Genomic DNA, 20,595 nt, shown 5'->3' with positions numbered 1-20,595 from the left:
GCATTTAATACATGCAGCATTCAGATCTTCAATGGATGAGCTTGTCAAAAAGAATCCTTACAAAAATTTGTGTTTTTATGTAGTCTTTCTGGTGAAATCAGGTCAGTTGTTGTATTTTGCTTCATAATAAATGCATATATTTTATTAAAAATGCGTAATACATACAGTATAAACAGAAATAATGGAAAAACAGCATGGTGTTACATTTAAAGTTTAATGCACTGTAGATCTACAGTACAATACTAATTACACAGAAACTATAGGCCCTGCAATGTTCTATCCCTTGTTCTTGTGTATTCTGCTGCAATGCTAGCATTTAAAATGTCTTGCTCGCAAACATTTCATGTGTTACAGTATGTGTCTTGCGGCTCTCGACCATATGGAAATTTTGGTATGCGGCATTAAAAGGTGAATCCTATAAAAAATGGTTTGTTTGATAAATTTATTCAATTTTGTAAAAAAATAAAATAATAATAATAATAATAATAATGATAATCGTAATAATAATAATTTTTATGTAGTTTGCATCACTTAATACAGGTGTTCCCAAACTTTTTTACGGTGGCACATCTTTTAAGCTGCATTAGGCACTGAGGCCCACTATTAGCAATTCTTAAGAAAAATTACAAATTAAAAAAATTAAACCTGTAACACTGTAAATAATCTTATACTAAATTGTTCATTTTTCATTTTAATCTTATTTTTTTCTTCATTAGTATTTTATTGTTGCTTTTCGTTATTATAGACAGTATATATAAAACATGCATAGAATATCATTGCTCCCGCAGCCCACTCAGGACCCCCAAGCCTTTAAATCTAACAAGTTAATCTATGTATTACTGTTTAGATTATTCTTATATATATATATATATATATATATATATATATATATATATATATATATATATATAGTTTACATACCCCAATGGAAATTCAGAATTTTAGGAAAAATCTTTTGTAGCAAAAGTTTTGCTTTTGTGGATGAGGAAAAAAGTTACTAGAAATAGATGATTTATTTCAGCAATTTTTTAAGCAAAACTCTAAAAATGCAAATTCAAAGGTATTAGTTTGAGAAATGTCTAGAAATTATAAATTTACATTGAGGTATGTAAACTTTTGATTACAACTGTGTGTGTATATACATGTTTTTTAAATGACCCTCTATATATGCCAAGTGCATCTTATTTCATCCTATTAAACCACCCTGCACACTACTTGCAGATACCACTCTCTTCTCTGTTACCGTTACATTCTGTGAGCCTGGCATTACATTCATGCGCAGAGTACCCTGACCAAACCCCATCTTTCCACCCTGCATACTGGAATCAGATACCACTCTCTTCTCTGTTACGGTTACAGTCTGTGAACCAGGCATTTCACTCATACGCAGAGTACCCTGATCTAATCCCACCACCATGCCACCCTGAATATCTGAGCCATGCACCAATCTCTTCTGGGTCACCATCACATTCTGAGTGCTTGGAATGTCACTCATTAGAAGATGACCTTGCAAGCCAGGGACAGAAGACCTTTCTATCACAACATTCCTTTGGATCTGTGGCTCAACAATGTATCGAGTGGTCTGAATGACTGGGTTAGTGGCATAGTATACAGGCTGTTGAACATAGCCAGGGTCAGAAACAACTACATTTTTCTGGAGATATACGACTTGCTGAGGAAGAAGAGGAGGAGGCATGTTTTCTGTAACAACCACATTCTTTTGGACCTGGAGTGCTGGAACTGGGCTGATCACCTCATTGGTTTTGTTGGTCACCACACAATTATTGGTGATGGCTGAGTTAGTGGACATGGTGGTGTGCTGAACAGCAACACTAGGCTGCTTAACTGAAACTCCTGAAGTCATCTCTGTGCCCCTGCAGAGTTCAGCAAGAGTCTTAAACTTTGGTCCTAGTTCATTTAGGAAGCTTTGGTCCAGATCTTCTTCAATAAAGCTACAAGATCCTATCGAACCCACAGGGGACTCCTGGCCTTCGTAATCATACACCAACATGGCATCTTTTTGTAAATGACCTTCCGTTAAAACATATTTAGCCTTCTACGATAAAAAAAGAAAATAAAAATGCATTTAGTCTATTGTACTTCCTGGTGGAAAAAACAAACAAACATAAAGAATAATTTGACGTTTAAAACACCTTTTCTATGATCTTTACATGTGAAATATTAGATCATTATTCAATTTCTCCATATTTACAAATACCAATAATGTACATGTCAGAGCATAGAAGAGTACCCCTTACTAAATATTAGCTTCAAGTACACTGTTCTGGAAAATGTCTTGCAAAGTTTGCAAAAATTTATAAGAGGCACAACACAAAAAACAGCATTTGAATATACCATATAATTCATTGTGATTTTTTTCCCCCACAAAGTTTAACTTGTAGTTTACCTCCATATAGTACTGTTCCAAGTAAGTCTCATGTAGCGCTATACCCTCAAAGGCACCTACACTCCATCCCTTAGAGTGCCCCCAGTCTGCTTCACAACCAGACCCATATCCTATTGAGTTATGTCCTGGCATCATAGGAGATTCTCTAAATCCTGGTGTCTTCATGCCACTGCCATTGCTTCCAGTGAAGTCCTTGCGTATTGGTGATAGAAGAGCTGGAACTGCCTGTTCAGAAAATAAATGCAAACATTAAGAGTAATGTGCATTTGAACACATTTATAAAAATAAAGAACAGTTTAGAGAAAGCATTTAAAACATAACAGGCATGTCTGCATGGAAGGGGATATATAAGTACTTAAATCATAATCAATACTATGTCCCCCCCGTCCCCCCCCCAGTTTTGGGATTTGAGGGTGGGCCCTACAATTGCCATACTGTCATTAAATCTGATGGCAATGCAGGCCAGGGCAGAATGTTGACATGGTTACATATCATTGAGCTTCCACTACCCCTACAGTAGCCAATCATCTCTCACTGAGACAACAACATATTTTATTCAGTAGGATTACTATTGGAAGCTATTAATGTACCTATTTTCAAGAGAATGTAAAAGGGAAAAAAGACTGAATACAAAAATAATTTGAATGTAAAACAGATTACCTTATCTTCACCCTTTTGTTCTATGTCATAAAAAATCAAATGTCCTGCTGAACCATCAGTAATTGGCACAAAATCACATTTCGCTCCAGCTCCACATGAACAAAATAGCAGCAGAAGAGGCACAACTGTAGAAAAGACGGAATAAGGCACAAAATACATATATTTCTAACCAAGTAACATTACACTATATTAAAAAGAAAATAAAAAAAACACAATATAATTGTATTTTATTCATAACTTTAACAAAGCACTGGAAATGTCTTTCATGTTTTAACATATGTTATAACTTCTCATTTGAATATTTGTCTCTCTGTATAACTATCTTTATTCCTAGCACTACTGTATATCAGATACCTCACTTCTTGCACTTTCTACAACTTCAACTCTTCTATAGGGTCACAACTGAATATAGGCCAGATTGTACGTTAGCTTTGTATTCCTATTGCATTTCATAATCGCCAACTTTTTACAGGTAAAAACATAACTGTAGTGTAAACATATCTTGGAGACCAGTCTAAATGTTTATAGTGAAAAGATCATAGCACATGGTTTGACCTTGTCAACACATCTAAGAAAAGGCCTCAGCTACATTAATCTGCCTTGCGTTACTTATCAGTCAATTCCAAGTGGTTGGACTTTATGGTTAAAGCAAATGTGTCCACGAGTACAGTCCAGGATTTTGCTCTGGATTGCATGTTACCCATAATTTAACGCAACAATAATATATAGAAACAAAGAAAGGTGTAGTAGGGAAAGTGTAGTATAAGCAATACAAAGTGCATTCTTTTTTTTTTTTAAAGTAAATGCATGTATATAAATAAAAGAATAAAAAACCAAAAAGAGACATCAACCAAGAATCTGGAGCTTTAAGCCTTTTAAAGCTTAAAAAAGTTCTAAACAGCACAAGGGGTCAATGCATGGAAGCCTTCTTGTGTTCAGTTTTCTGTGTTAGACAGAACCCTAGCTACAGCCTTATGAATAAGCTGAAAACATAATCCTAGATGAACCGAGGGGCTGCATTCATTGGTCTTTCAAAATCAGGCACAGAAAGAACAGGTCTTGCAATATTTCTCACTTGAGAAAATAAATCACACAAAATAAACAAAATACCAGTCATTTCATTCAATAACTTACGTAGTAGCAGTAAGAGTCCTAGAATCATAAGACCAATAGCCGCAGCGCCAAGTCTAGCTCCAGTTAATTGAAATCTGTCAGACTGTGCACAGGCCCCGGTATTATTACAGGTACAGACAGCAATATTTAGAACCTGTTTGTCACTACAGGATTTCCCCTGCTGATCATATATTAAAAGGGGTACACCATATTGACCAGGCCAAAAGGTTTCCATGGGTCTGAGTATCATGCTAGTTCCTGTTAAAGAAAACAAGCAACATAAATATGTGGTTATTACCTAAAAACTTACACTAAACACTCACAAAAACTGAATGTCATTAGTTATAAAACTTAAAATTATATTATACATATATTATCTATGTCAAAATAGCCAGACTTCTAGAGGGATATAATATCAAATATTTACTAACCATTGAGAGGTTCAACTTTCCATTTCTGCGCTGTACCCTCAGGTTCATCAACAATCTTGTATTTGAAGGGGACACTATTGGGATCCGCATCTTCATCTACAGCTGTGACTATCACTGATTTGTCATCGGAACACATGGCTGTAGAGGTACTTGTAAGAGTTGGACAGTGATCATTGAAGTCTTCTACCTGGATTGCAACAGTACCAGTGGCGGTTTTTGCAGGTAAATCTATTGTTAGAAGATCAGGTCAGAATATTAGTTAAGAAGCCCCGTTTACACTCCCCTTCTTATATCATTGTGTGTGCTCTGCAACACTTACAATGGTGTAAAAAGGTGAGTGTAGACACAATTGATTAGTGTAATTGCTTTGCTCAAAAGATGAGGAACAATAATGAATTAGTGACAGAAGCAGGTGAATGTGGATGCTCTCAGGAAGGGATACATGGCAACTTCCAAGACACTTAGCGATCATTTCTTTGATGTGCCAGTTTAGAAGAAGATATGGTTTAATTTCTTTTTTTTTTTTAAATCAATAAATACAAGACATTAGCAGTTCCTACGTTTTGGTTAATACTTTTGTTTTATATTAATATAACCTTGCAAGCATGAGGTCAGTACCATTAGTAACAGCTTTGTCAAATTATTGCTACAAAACAGTTGTTGAATTATACTCACAAGGTGGGTGCTTAAATGCTTACCATCTGTAATGGCCAATATTTCTGCAGTGTATGTGCCATTAACTAAAAATTTTGATTCACGGTCTGGTACTTTTGCAAGTTTAATATCTCCAGTCTTTGGATCAATTATCAGCCAATTATCAAGATCATATTTCTTTACATACCTGTATAAAGATAACAAAATCACAAAATCCACTTTTTTGGTTTAGTACAGAAGTAACTTAAATAAATTACCTGCATACTGGCAATGTGAATCGTATCTTCTCTCCAACTATTGACTGTGTGATTACATTTTGGTTACATAACAGCTATAAATTCTGAGTACAATCATCCACTGCCTGCATAGATTCTGACTAGTTACTATTAGTGGCACCATCTTGGCTAATCAATCTGAATCTCAGAATCGGACAGTATTGGACAAACTTATTAACCACAGACTGACAGATACTACAAAACCCAGTTAACTAAATTAATGTCAGGGTGTTTGATATACCTATACAGTATAAAAGCTATACATTGTTAAATAAAAGACTTCACAGAACATCCCAAAACAAAATTTGAAAAAAAAAACCAAAAAAACATTTACTTACTTGACTCTCTCAGCAATTTTTCCAGAGTCTGCATCAATGGCTGGATACTTTGCAATTACTTTTGAAAGAACCACTTTTGATGTCTCCTCAGAAATGGGAATTACCTTTACCTTTGGGGAAAACTTAGGACCTTCAGGCTCATTTTTCACATTGATTTTAACTAGAAAATGTTTTTGAATGAAAGAATATGATGAGGATGTTGTTGAAATATGGAAAGCTACTTTGTTTCTGACAACAACAGTGAGGGCAAGGCTCTGTATTTCTTCATAGTCAATTTCCTGAAAATAGAAAAACAAACATTTCAGGATATCATCACATGTTGTCATCATCATGTGATGGCAGATTAGTTTAGATGAGTGATTACCACTGACAGTTAAAAACACTAACATACAATAACTAAAGATATTTTAGATTATTATTATTATTTATTTATTTATTTGGCAGATGTCTTTATCCAAGGCGACTTACAGGTGTTACAAGGCAGTAAATGATTACAATGCAAGCTTAATATTTAAATACAGTGTCGTTTACAGTGAGTGCAAATATTACTACTAAAATACAATATGAACTAGATGTTATTTAATGTGGCATACATTATTTTATTATATCTTCACTTTTCAGTTTCATTAACCGTAAAAAGGATAACCAGAATGAATTTGATATTCAACACAAAGCTAATTACTAAATGTAAAAGTTTACCTTTTGTAGAATTAAAATCCCTTCATTAGTCTTAGGATCTGTCTCAATCCTGAAGTAACCCCCTTCATTGCCTGATTCAATTTCGAATTCAGCAAGCCAGTTGTCTGAAAATTCTTCATCTGCATCAAGGGCTTTCATTCTCATTACTTCCACGCCTTTTGTATTTTCAACAACACTACCTTCATACTAAAAGAAAAAATCAGTAATTATTTGTTCAATGTGTTTACAGTATAGACTATACAGAGCAGACACAAACACATCTGGTTTAAAAGAAGAAGACATTCATTCCAAAAGTACCACTGTGGAATGACATTGAATACTCACCCAGTCCTGTGCTTTATTAATATCATTATGTTGCCAAAATGATCAGGTGCCAACATTTTTGCCCTAATAAATCTGGTTATGGTCAGTTGACAAGTTTTGAGAACAACATATTCAATATATAAACAATTAACAATTTACATTATCAGTGTGTGAAATGATAACAAACAAAAAGGAAAAAAACATAACACAACTTACAGACTCCATCTCCAGTGTTGGGGCATTATCATTGACATCTTTAATTTTAATGTCAACTTGTACTGTGTTAGCCAGACCACCCGATTCTCCATCCAAATCTTTGGCTTGTACCGTAAGAGTATACTTTGACTGTTTCTGCAAATCAAAGAGCAAGATAAAATTACAAAAATACACATATACATACTATCTCTATAAAATATTATCCAGACATCCATCTTAGTTAAAATCATAAAGTAATGATCATAAAATCAGAAGATTTCTCTTGAATTAGGCGAGCACAATTTGACAGCATAATCTAGAAAATGTATTAATACGCTGTAACACAGTACTGAATAATAATAATAATAATAATAATAATAATAATAATAATAAATAGTATGGCTATGCCAAACAATCTGTTTTCACTGAATATTCGATTGGAAATCAAAGGTTATTAACAATATTTGATAACCCCTTATTTACGTTCCACCTCGCTGTCGTTCAGGGGAAAAAAAACTCCCCAGGTTATTCACTAAGGTTTGTTGGCTTTTATTTTTTTAAAGTCTATAAATTATTTAATATTACTATTTACCTTAATACTACAAATAAACTGCTTTCCAGTAATGGTTAGTTACTCTAGATTAGAAAATGCTGTTTATGAATGTGAGGCAAGAATGAAAAAGGGAACCGTGAACTGTTAGGTTTTTTATGTACTCTATTTTATTTAATTCCAGCATAAATAAATATATAAAATATTAATTTGTACAGGGAAATTGATAATGTTAAAAAAAAAAAAAAAACATCTGATGGATTGGATTTTAGGTCTCTTTTGTCAAGTTATATAAAACCCTTTAAATGTTAGCTAGCGAGGTTCGGGGGGCGTGGAGCTGGGGGGGGGGGCGCTAATCTTCTAATCTTTCAATTTTCTAATCTCCCGTTAATTAGTATCTATTTACTATTTAAGACCTGATCACTTGCACCTTTTCTGTCTAGTGTTTCGTTTCTCCTCCTCCCCCCCTCCTCCACCTTCTACATGCCTTCGCATCGGTCATCTCTGGGGGGCAAGTGAGGCTCACTTCCCCGACCTCAGGGCTAGGCAGCCGCCTCCCTTACCTTCAGGGGTTCTCACCGCGTGAGTCAGAGCGGACCCCCGGCCAAACTCTGTTCTGTCGCAGCTCCTGCGCTCATCTCACTCGAGGCTCTCTTCTATTCTGCCTCTTCAGGACGTGGGCACTCGTGCCGAGTCCTATACTAACCTCACTGCTTTGTCCTTATTTTCAGGTCCCAGGCAGCGTGATGTCTCGGCCAATCAGGGGTTTTACGAGCGCCCCTTACAGAAGCCTCAGATGCTGGGTACCTCTCTCATCTCCTCCCGAGGGGCGGCTTTCCAAGTCATAACCCTCATATGTGTTTTCAGGTTGCTGGGTCCTCCACCCCTGGGATGTCGACAGCGTCGGCCCCAGTCGGTGACCTCTTTTCTATCCTGTTTCGGTTGCCGGGTCCTCCGCCCCTGGGATGTCGACAGCGTCGGCCCCAGTCGGTGACCACATTCTGTCCTACTAACTGCTCCTTGCTGCTGCTTCTGCCTTATCCCCCCCCAGCTCACGCCCAGTGAAATATCATGAAATTATAAATTGTAGAGTTTAAATGTGTTATGAAAGTCTGCTTTCATTATTTTACAGTTAGAGTTTTCTCTTACTGTAATGATAAATGATTGATTCTTCAGAATACACCTGTTCCACGTGGACAGTTTGATTGAGCATTAATTAATAAAACTCTCACTGGTAGTAAGACCAAAATCCTTAGTAGTGTGGAATCATTTTAGAGTACTTAACTGCTAGACATCAGACCTATAAAAATGAACTGTCTGCAAAATGCAGTTCAAATACTTTAACAGCACAACATCCTGGATGGAGCACATTAAAAGAAAGCATCCCACAGCTTTCTCAGATCATAAGTCCAATAGGTAAGTGGTGCATATTTTCCAAAAATAAATAAAAAAATGATAATACTGTCAAGGCACCTTGAAATTATTTGCCACAATAAAACTTGACTGCTGGATTTCATCTGTAAAATGAATTTTATCTTAGCTGGGATTCAATTGATCTTAACTGTGAACATATAATAGATTAAAATGTAAAAGGAAATAAGACACTTCTTTTGTTCTGTTTTTTTTTTTTAAACACAATAAACTGATAGTATAAAACAGGTTTTTAAAAAAAGGAAATCCTGGACTTTATACAAATAAACAATTTAGATTAGAATATTCTATTACAAAAATAATCGCTTGGCAGAGCCCTAAAAAAAAAAAAAAACTGCCTGAGGGACCTCTTTAAAATTTTCACACAAGACAGCTTTGGCCATTGATTGGGAATCCCAATGTATCTTTTAGTTGAGACCAAAGCTCTACAAAACACTTACCTCTCTGTCAAGGGTAGACTCTGCTACCATAATTCTGCCAGTGCTGCTTTCAACAGAAAACATATCTGCAGGGCTCTGTTCAAGTATTTTGTAAGCAATGAGTGAATTTCTTGAGTTTGGCTCATCTGCGTCAGTTGCATTAATTTGCATTACAAAAGTATCTAACAAACAGACAGATGAGACATGACCATTAGTAACTGCTTTACATGAGCACTGTTTGAGAAACACCAAGCCATAAAAAAAGCATATTTGTAAACAGAAATGTGTCTCTGTGACGGAAATATAATGAGTTCTGGTTGTAAATCTCCCTCTCAATCTGTGAGGGCACTAAGTAGTGAAAGGGAAAGGCTTTGGACAGGTTGGCCTGACAGTTCATTCCCTGGGTCGGGGAGGTCAGTCAGCCTGGAAAAAGGCGAAACTCCTGTGCAGGAACGTATTGACCTGGAAGGTAAACGAGGTAGTAGCTGCAGGCAATAGAGTCAGCTGCAATCGTTTACCAAGGGGTCATGCATAATTGCATAAAAGAGGCCTGAGAATTGTAAATCTTTTCCTTTGCTTGGGTTTCAGAGATACAAGGAGACTGGAAGGACCGGGAGATATCCCCAAAATAAAAATAAAGAGTTAGTGAGTATTTTGTTGGTATTTTCTGTTTAGTAACTGTCTGTTTTTTTGTTAAATAGCACTAGATGGCTAAACACAAATCCGGAGCTGTCGTCAGGGGCCAGCACAAAGCCGGATCACCACAGCACTTGTTTTTCACCAATAGCACGTAATATATTGTACTTCACCACAAGCACTGAGAGCACTCACTTTGGACCTGTGATCGTGTGTGTCTAATTGTGTGTGTTTTGTACTGTGTGTATTGTTTGCGGGACTGCAACCCTTTTTCATTACTGTGCATTGCTGTGTATTGCCAGCTCATTATTGTTTTCTGGCTGGTCATCAGACCACTGGATTTATAATCATTAAAACCCTCATTTCACCCGTACTTTGTTGTCTGTTTGTTATTGGAATTACTGCATCCGCACTGTACCTGATATACACCGGCTACCAATCTACCACTTTGCCACAGTCTCACATTTAATAAATCAATCTCACAAACTAAACCACCATAACCAAACCACATTTAAAAGGCTTAAATGGTATGCTTGTAAAGTGCTAGAAATAAAATGACTTGTATTTTCCACTTTCCCTTTATGTTTGGTTGAAAATGCCTCAACATTTAAGTTATATATTCCAGGTTAAGGGGCATGCAATGTGAAACGTTATTAAAAGAGTTAAAGGTAAATTAGTCATGCTTTTTTTTTTAAAAACACAGGGTTGACACATTATGTTGTATTCTCTTGGTATGTGCATATACTTGCCTCTCTCACTCAGTTCATAAACGCTGCCAGAAAATGTTTTCTGCGTGAACATCGGGCCGTTATCATTAACATCTTTAATTTTAATCTTCAGGTCAATATCATTTTCCACTTGTTTTCCTGCAGAGTTATAAGCACGTCCTTTCAGCTGAAACAATAGCAATATCAAATTCAGAAAATGTAATTCACAAATATGGGCAATTCAGATGGACCATATTTATGAATGCTGAAATATACTTACTTTGTAGATAGCCTTTTCTTCTCTGTCAACAGTTGCTCTGATGCTAATTTCACCATTGTCTGGATTAATAGTAAATAAGTGATAAGGTTTCTGATCAGCTCCTTCACCAACAATTTCATATTTAACTACACCTGGTGCATCAGATCGAATCTGAAAATGAAAGCAAAACACTACTGATTATCATCACTATGGTTTAAAAATTGAATATTTACTTGTACTAAAACATTAACAAAAAGCTCAATAAAATACAAAAATACTATAGAAATAATTTAGCCTCCTGCTGCTACGATGACTGATAATGAACAAACAAAAGGTTAAAACCTGTATACATTGACGGTATCTTTCAACTTTCAACAGGCCTTTTGTTATAAGAAAAAAACAAAAAACATTAATGTATATATTCTCCTGTAAGGCTTGTTTACCACAGAACCAGAAAATACATAAAATATATATTCCAATAAATTACAAAATAAAAAGGATCATACTTTGGCAATTGGGTTTTTGCTGGAGTAGTCTTCATTTTCTCTAACTTCAACCGGTGGAATAATCCATTCTGCTTTCACATGACTTTCCAAAATCTGTAAACACAAAAATAAAAAGCTAAACCAGTTTTTTTTGTTGTACATCAGTATGGAATAAAACCTACACACACACACACACACACACACACACACACACACACACACAAACACACACACACACACACACACACACACACAAGAGGATCCTCCTACTCTTACGCTATGAGCTCCTAGTGTTCTGAACACTCTGTTGGTTTTGAAAGTGTATTTAACTTAAATTTGTGATTTTATAGAAGCCTTATTTACCTTCCTTCCATAGTTGAGACAGATTAACATCAGAGCTGAAGAAAGACAACATTCATATTTTATGGGCCTTACATTTAGAGAAAGGGCAAGCAGGCACTCATTTGTAAGGTGGGATAACACCTATCTCATGTACCTAATTTAAACTGTAGTGGATATTTGATCACACACATATTAAATCACAAGTTTAGGGGACATTTTTTTTTAATTTTTTTTATTGATTTCAGAGTAGACACAACAAGGTGTATTACAGGTGTATAGAATTTTCAGTTTTAATGGAAGTAGTCAGAACGTGGCATTGAATGTAAGGAGAATATAAATATTTATATAACAATCAACAGTTTACCGGAGTATAGCCAATTGTCTAAAGGAGGTTAGTGTAGTTAAAAATATGTGTGATGCAGTTGGGCAGATGGCCCAACTTGCATGAGCAGTGCATAAGGGTCAGATTGTGAATCAGGGCTAAAAAATACTTCAGTGGGACCTTCATTAATAAGCATTTGAGAAGACCCAAATTGACAGGGTCATAAACAGGTTTTACGAGAACAAGATGGTTTCCATAGAGAGAGGGGATAGAGGTGTATGGGGGAGGCCATTTGTTGACCTCTGTTAGTGCCCTTAACAACTTATGTCATTTTTACTAATTATATTATTATTAATGAGTCATTCAGCAGATGCTTTTATCCAAAGTGACTTACAGAGACAAGCATCACAACTGCTGTACCACAGTCACTTATAATAGGAACTCGGTTTTACGTCTCATCCGAAGATTTGGCCAGCATCAATCTTGAAGCGTTGGACGAAACTAGACTCGCCCGGGCTTGACAAGATATTAAATTCCAAACCACTCTCCAAAGTTTGAGAAACTTACAAAGCTGGTCTATTTTGAAAATTTTCTCATGAACATTTCAAGAAAGAGGTTTACAAGGATCTCGTGAATAAAAAACAGCAAGCAATGTCATTTATATTCTGTCTCTCAATAGCATTATGCATAAACCTAGTGCTAAAACAACATAGATAATTATTCTTACTGGGGAAAAAAGAAAGTGGCTCTCAAAGTGAAAACATTGTCAGGTTGTCTTTGTCTGTCTCTTGCACCACATCTACACCTACACGCAAAAAAAGTACCGGTGTTGCGTACCGAGGCTATTTTCACCCTGCTCTGCGCATGCCCAGATTTTTTTTCCCCTTAAGACCAAGGACGCTCATCAAAACCTATTTTCTTTGGATGAGAAAGTATGTGTATGAAAGTAAGTTACATTTTACCCCACATGTAATAATTAGTTTTATGTTAAATACAGACAGCTGGCGTTAACGAACGATCGGTACATTTTTTAAATAAAAAAAGCAAAAGATAAAAAGGCAACTATACGCTGACTGCAAAAAAATGTTTTGCAAAGGTATTATTATTATTAGTAGTATTATTATTATCATTAGAGATATTTCCTGGTGTGAATTCCGATCATGTTGTTGATATTAGTTTAAAAATAAGTAAAAATAAACCCCCAGCTCACTCTGCAGTAAAAATGAAGTACACAAAATTAATCCGCAGTATTCCATTTGATTTCTTTATTATAAAGTGTGATAGCTTGTAATAGGTCATTTCAACTGCTTTTACTCTGCTCACCTGGTGATAAAAAAAGACCAAAAAAAAAAACTAAACTAAACTAAAACATTAAATCGCAAACTGCGTTCCGTACTCACCATTAACAGAAACAGCAAACCAAATCCTGGAAAGGAAATTCCAGCCATGACGGGTAACTCCTTTATAAAACTCCCCCTGAACCTATTTCTTCTTTTGATGTTTCTTTTCTTTTTATATGCTTGTGACCCCCCCTTCCACTAAGACTCCTCTTCAGGACGCCTCCTCTGAGCCAAGGATAAAGATTTGGGACCTGGGTTCGATAAGCTATACTTTAAGTAAGAGTGGTGGCTTTCTTTCTCAAGTCTATACACCTGTGCTAGAAGTCAATTTTGCTAGTTAAACTGGAATTATAAGCATGGCAGCACATCTACCAAAGCTTGATCCACTTGATCTCTGTTCAATATAAAAAGCAACGGAGTGAGGACATTAAGGACTTGATCCACACCCAAACTTGCTGGGTTGGTCAGGGGAGGACTTATCTTTTTTTTTTTTTTTTTTTCAAACAAACTTTATTTGAATATGAGTCAGAGAAACAGACTTATCATCATGGATCTACATGTTTACAGCATGTCTAGTGTGGGCATAAAAATAACAAACAAGAGAAACAGCAGACATTTGGAAGAGACCTTTATTAATAAAGTTATTTTTTAACTACACGCCATTGTTCTTTAAAAAGAAAGAAGATATTAAACTAAAAGGAGCATAATTGTGTTGTTATTGATGATTAAATGTAATATAATTTCTTAAAATAAGACATGTTAAATAAACCAATGACATTTCCATCTAAAATATTTTCCAGGAGATAATTAAAATGCTATATCAATGAAATAATAAACAGATGTAGCCTTAAATTTGAATGTATTTATGCATTTGTCCTTTACATAACCTATTTCCATTTAAACTTTGGCTGTCTTGGATTCTATTGATGTTTTTTGTTGTAATTTAAATGGTAAGAATATTAAAAACATAAATAGCATCTGTGCAGTAGTGTTGTTACTTTAAAAAGAAACTATGCTTAATGATATGATATGGCTGTATTTCCAAGGTGTCCGTTTATATACAGTACATACATATAAGCACACTATTGGTCACAATGTTTTCATATATATATATATATATATATAGTAGGGCAGCAGTGTGGAGTAGCGGTTAGGGTTCTGGACTCTTGACCGGAGGGTTGTAGGTTCTAATCCCCAGTGGGGACACTGCTGTTGTACCCTTGAGCAAGGTACTTTACCTCCATTGCTCCAGTAAAAACCGAACTGTATAAATGGGTAATTGTATGTAAAATAATGTGATATCTGTATAATGTGAAATAATGTATACTGTGATATCTTGTAACAATTGTAAGTCGCCCTGGATAAGGGTGTCTGCTAAGAAATAAATAATATATATATATATATATATATATATATATATATATATATATATATATATATATATATATATTCCTGGCAAAAGTCTTTGATAATGCATCAGGGTTGATATTAAAAATGACAAAGGTAGAGAAATGTGATGTTAGGGTGAAGGTGTAGAAGTAAGATCAACATCAGTGATTTTTTTTCTTTAGTAATACTGATCCAGAAAATAAAGGCTGTAAAATCCATCTCTCCATTCTCTGTCTGTTTCTAATGCCCTGCATGTTCTTTTAATATGCATGGGCAAGTAAGGGATGGTATTCCTTGTGCAGTGCTTGTTCCAGCTTGTGGATAAGCAGAAGGTAAAACCTGATGATGTTAGAAATGTTTGGGAAACTTCTTGTTTTTTGTTTGCCTTCCAGAGGGTGTTATTGATGTTAATATGACTGAAATAACAATGGATGAAATTCATCAGAACTTTTCAAACAAAAACATTCCTTGCGGAAGTGAAACTTTCACACAGGAGTGACTGCTTGTTATTTAGTTGGCCGTCATGCATTTTGTCTCGCTCAGCCAGTTCAAAGCATGTCAACCCCTGCAGCTATGTGGTTTCACATTACATGAGTTTAATCAACACAGTTTTAAAGTGCAAGTGTGAAAGGGGCTTTAGAAACCATTTAAACGGCCAGCTTCAAATAATTCAGTGAAAACTTATTGTGTTAAATGTAGCACCCTTCACTTTGACCTGTTACCTAAGATGTCTGCTATGTGATTTTTTTGGATTACGGATAGACCTCATACCAAATAAGCACATTGTATGTGTACATAAAAGACATGAATACAATTCCCCATTAGCGAAACTGTAGCGTGTCTGCCTGTAGTGCCAGGGTCAGCAGTTCAAATCCAGACCACAGTGAGTGTAAAAATAAATAAATAAGAAGTGTTACAAATGACACCCAACTAGTGGTATGACTCACACAGGTTGTGTAGTCTGAGTTCAGATATATACTGCTCAGTTGCTCTACACTCAAGGATAAGCTTTCTCTAAACAGGGGAAATATGTAGTGAAAGACCCCTACTGGCCAAATAATCACATTGTATGTGTGCATAAGAGAAATAACTACAAATTCTGCTAGGGGGGATTCACCTTTAGCAAAACTGTAGCATGTGTGCCTGTAGTGCCAAGGGTCAGCAGTTCAAATCCAGACCATGATGAATGTAGAATTAATGAAATCCAGCGACAGGAAGCAAACCACAGTTCGCAGGATATCAGCACCCCTGTCATAGACGTGAGGAGGACTTGCATGGATACAGTTAGTGATGAACCTAATGATCCTTGTGAACCCAGTCAGACAAACCAGCATAAGAGAGAAAAGAACCTCAACGGGCACAAGCCTAGAGTTAAATGGCCAAGAAATTGTGAGAAAATTGCATGGGACACAGTAAACACATATCTCTGCTTTGCCTTGGAAAGGTTAAGAGGAACAGTTGAAAAGAAGCTGGATAAATTTGGGGACATCATCTACGCATATGGAAGCGAGAGGTTTGGAGTTGAAAAAAGGAAGGAAAAAGTCTAGACGGCAGCAGGAGATTGAACGCTTAGTTAGAGAAAGGAGACAGCTGAGGAAGCAATGGAGAAGAGCAGAACAAAGTCAGAAGGAGGGACTCAATCTCTTACAAAGGGTCATAAAAGATCAGCTTGCAACATTGCGCAGAGCTGAGCGCCTACGGAAACGCTTCAAAAAGAAGAAGCATGCGAGAACTAACTTTTATAAAGACCCATTCAAATTTGTAAAGAAGTTATTCACCAGTGAGAAGAATGGCACACTAAAAGCATCTAAGTTTGAGCTGGAGAGATATTTGGAGGAAACACATACAGATTCAAAAAGGCAGGAGCCTATGTCAATTCCATCAGACATCCCACCTATCAATCCATCAGAATACCAAATGGAGGACTGTGCACCTAAGTGGAAAGAAGTAGAGCGAGCTGTGAAAAAAGCAAGGGCTTCATCATCTCCAGGGCCTAATGGAGTTCCGTACAGAGTGTACAAGAGTGCTTCTACAAATCCTGTGGAAATTGATGAAATGTGGCATGGGAAAAACAGGTTGTACCAAGAGCATGGCGCTGAGCAGGTGGAGTCTTTATACCTAAAGAAAAAGATTCTCTTTCTCCTCTGGGTAGGAGAGGATCCCTCATGTCCTTTGTGTTCATCACCTGCAACATTAAGGCACATTTTGACAGGATGTAAGGTGGCTGTTAGCCAAGGATGGTTTACTTGGCGCCATAACCAGGTGCTGCGATGTTTGGCCTTAGCATTGGAAGACAAGCGTAACATGACCAATAAGTTGCCACCTGTTCCATCAAAACATTACACACAAAAGACAACATTCCTCCGTCCAGGAGAGCAACCACCAAGAAAAGGTGTTAAAACCAATCCTCGCCCGGGACAAATGGAAGCTGCTAGAGACTGGACTAAATGCTGGCAGATGTTGGTCAACGGCTTATTTTTCCACCTGAGATTGCCACCACTAACCTTCGACCAGATATTGTCTTGTGGTCTGAATCAGCACGCCTTGTTCACCTGGTGGTTACATTATTGTTTTAAGTTATTTTATTAAGGGCAAAGTTTGCCCTCAAACTCAATGGACCGTATTTAAAAGCAAACACAAAGGCAAAGACACAATTTATTGGAGGAATAAGACCATTTTAATGGTACAAAACAAACAACTCTTGACCATTCCTTCCTGCAACTAAGTTTTATACTGTTAAATATATACTACTGTTAATAATAATATTAATAATTTGCCTCTCTATGCTGGGCAGTTAGTCCTTCGGTTTTTTGCCTCTCTATGCTGGGCAGTTAGTCCTTCAGTTTTAACATCTACTCTCGTGTAATGGAAATCATTATTAGCAGACCAAGTTTTTGTGAAGTAGTTCAAAGTAACATTACAGTTCAAGTGTAAGGCTGTAGTTAATGCATACCCCACAAGTTTGCATTAAAGTATGTACAGTATTTATAGAAAGTACTTATCACTTCAGGTAGTGTTGCATTTTACTCATAGGGCAGTTGTAACAGGGCGAGGAGCCTGTACGTTTATTTGTATATTTATTTTTAGAACGGGGTCTCCCCCTCCGCCCGTGTTATTTTGTATTTGTGTTTTATGATTTATTATTGTATTTGTAAATGATGGCGAAAGCCATGTGTTTTGGTGTATGATTTATTTGTTGTAGTATTATTATTATTATTATTATTATTATTATTATTATTATTAGCGTTATGTGTAAATATGATGGCGAGAACCATGTCCCGTGTTTGTTATTGTTTTGTTTATTTTTAAACGTGTTCTGGCAGAGGTGAGATTGGTGCTCGTCCTCTGCCACGAATAATTAAAAATCTCATGCAGTAGGTAACCATCTCCCGAGTTTAATTATTTGTGTAATTGTTGCTAACCAGGAGATGGTCACCTGAATAAAAGTCTGCAGCTCTCTGCACTCGTTGTGGGTGTCAGGAGCGAGAACGAGAGCGGAGAGAGAAACTTATTTAAAATTAAACCTATAGGGTCAGTGAAGGCAATTGCTCAGCCTGACCTGGGTTTTGTTTATTTTTGTGTTTGTGATTATTTTGTTTAAACTTTTGTTTTGGCTCTGTGAGCAAAGTCCTTTTGTTAAAACGTTTTATTTATGTTGTTGTATTTAAATAAACAGCGCACGCCGCGTCTTTTTGCAACTGCAGAACTGCTTGTGTTTCTGTTTCCTGCTTCTTGCCTGACGTCACCGCACAGTCACCCTGCCACAGCAGTATTTAGCAAATATGTACGTAGCTGCTTCCAGTCGGGCAAAAATGACAGTGTTAGCGAACCGCTGTGGTAGCGCACGAAAACATGATTTAGAAGTCAAGTGTCATACATGGGCTAACTCACATCAAATAGCGAATCATGCGCCCAGCTAATCAAACACAGTGGCGTAACGGTACAACCAATAAGGATTCAACATCCCTTTAAAAGCACCTGTGTATCTGCGATAGCGAATGGAGGGCATTTTGAAACCAAAAAAAAAGGAAAGAGACAAAAGCGCAAAGAAATAACAAATGTACAGCAGCCCAAGTGAGGAGGTTGACCACGACCCTCAAGCAAGGCTACAAAATAATAAAAAATAATCTATAAGACTTTGTCTGATCTGCCTGGCACTTTCAGCATCTGCAATCTCCACCACTTGGGCTTCAAGTTCAGCATCTGCTTCCCTCAAACCCTGTCATCTTTCCTCTATAAGTAAAACATCACATCCATTACGGAGAGCTATGTTATGTAAAACACAAGAAGCCAGAATGATATTGCTAACCTTCTGATGAGTGTAGTATAGTGTTCCCCCACAGACATCCAAACATTGGAATCACATTTTGAGGATTCCAAATGTTCGCTCAATTACAGTACGAGCATGTTTAAAGTAGCCACCGCTTCAGTGGATACCCATTGTCCCCTATCAACCGGCCTCTCATCCTGTTCCCCTATCAACCAGACTCATCCTGCTGAAACGCAGCTGCCACCTGTGAATTAGCCAGGATAAACGAATCATGAGTGGAGCCAGGATGGTTTGCATACACATTTGTGATGTAGTTGTTGGCATCAGACACTACTTGCATGTTGACAGAATAGGTCCCCTTACGATTTATGTTGAGGTGCCTATTCTGTGTTGGTGTGTGTAGCTTCAAATGTGTGCAATCGATGGTTTCCAGGACACCAGGAAACCCATACCTCCCAAGAAAACCCTGCTTTGTATGTTGTTGCAGTTCGTGAGAGACAGGGATATGGATGGATTCTCCTGCCCGCTTTACTAAAGCTGAAGTTGCATCTCGCACTGCACATGATACAGCTGACTGGCTCATGCCTGCAGTATAACCCAGAGTGCAATGAGCCAGTGGCATAAAATGTTAATACATCTCCTCTTCTCTTTGTCTGGCCACGTAGAAATCCAGTACGCACTCCATATTTCTTTTATTTCTCTTTTTCTCTCTCTCTTCCCTGGTAGTTTCAGCGGTAAAATCATAGCCTGGGATAGCCTGGGATGTGTTCTGTAGTGCATAAAATATAACACTGTGTAACAATTTTTTTAAATTTTTTTTTTGTTCCTGGGTAGTAAGTGTTATTTCCTAATTGCTTATGCCTCAAAAGTATAGAAAATGACTATTATTCCCCACAAACTTTGCTTTTGTGACCAGGACAGTGATATTTTGAAATTTACCTATTTTCCAGAACATTCCAGATAGATTCAGTGCTGAGTAAACTTGGAGTAACTTCTAGAACTTTCTAGAACTTTCCAGTAATATAAATAGTAGTATAAATACAGGGGCCTTAAGCCCACCAGTTCAGTTTAGTTCCAGCTGCCTAAGTGGATACATATCTGCATTTTTCTGAGATGGCATCAAGAGGCTGCAAGCATCCGGCAGACGCATTTTGCTATGTCTGCGGCCAATTTATCAAGACAAGAGCGAAAAAGTACTTCGTGGAAGCATCTGCTAAGATGTGTGAGGTCTACAAGGCATATTTCGGCATGCCTGTCGGGGATCAAGACAAACCCTGGGCACCTCATTTCACCTGCGAGCACTGCAAAAAAACTCTGGAAGGTAAGATGGACAATTGTTGCTCGGAATTTTATTTGATAAAATTTGTTAA

At 36.8% G+C, this 20,595-nt stretch overlaps 1 protein-coding gene across 1 annotated transcript; it reads right to left on the bottom strand.

The window, feature by feature from the left end:
• Positions 1-923: 923 nt before the first annotated feature.
• Positions 924-14,007, bottom strand: LOC117399720 (desmoglein-2.1-like). Its single transcript, XM_033999069.3, has 14 exons — positions 13,627-14,007; positions 11,584-11,676; positions 11,099-11,248; positions 10,861-11,005; positions 9,497-9,657; positions 7,097-7,231; positions 6,578-6,763; positions 5,879-6,156; positions 5,310-5,452; positions 4,612-4,839; positions 4,202-4,438; positions 3,068-3,192; positions 2,408-2,632; positions 924-2,056 (listed from the first exon to the last, which is right to left on the bottom strand). The coding sequence occupies exons 1-14, from the start codon at positions 13,672-13,674 to the stop codon at positions 1,187-1,189; spliced, it is 3,024 nt and encodes a 1,007-aa protein (XP_033854960.2). The 5' UTR covers positions 13,675-14,007; the 3' UTR covers positions 924-1,186.
• Positions 14,008-20,595: the final 6,588 nt, after the last annotated feature.

The sequence above is a fragment of the Acipenser ruthenus genome, chromosome 4, assembly GCF_902713425.1.
Source record: "Acipenser ruthenus chromosome 4, fAciRut3.2 maternal haplotype, whole genome shotgun sequence".
In the NCBI taxonomy this organism is placed as follows: domain Eukaryota; kingdom Metazoa; phylum Chordata; class Actinopteri; order Acipenseriformes; family Acipenseridae; genus Acipenser; species Acipenser ruthenus.
The sequence above is the reverse complement of the archived record's forward strand: the minus strand, read 5'-3'. Positions and strand labels throughout refer to the sequence as shown.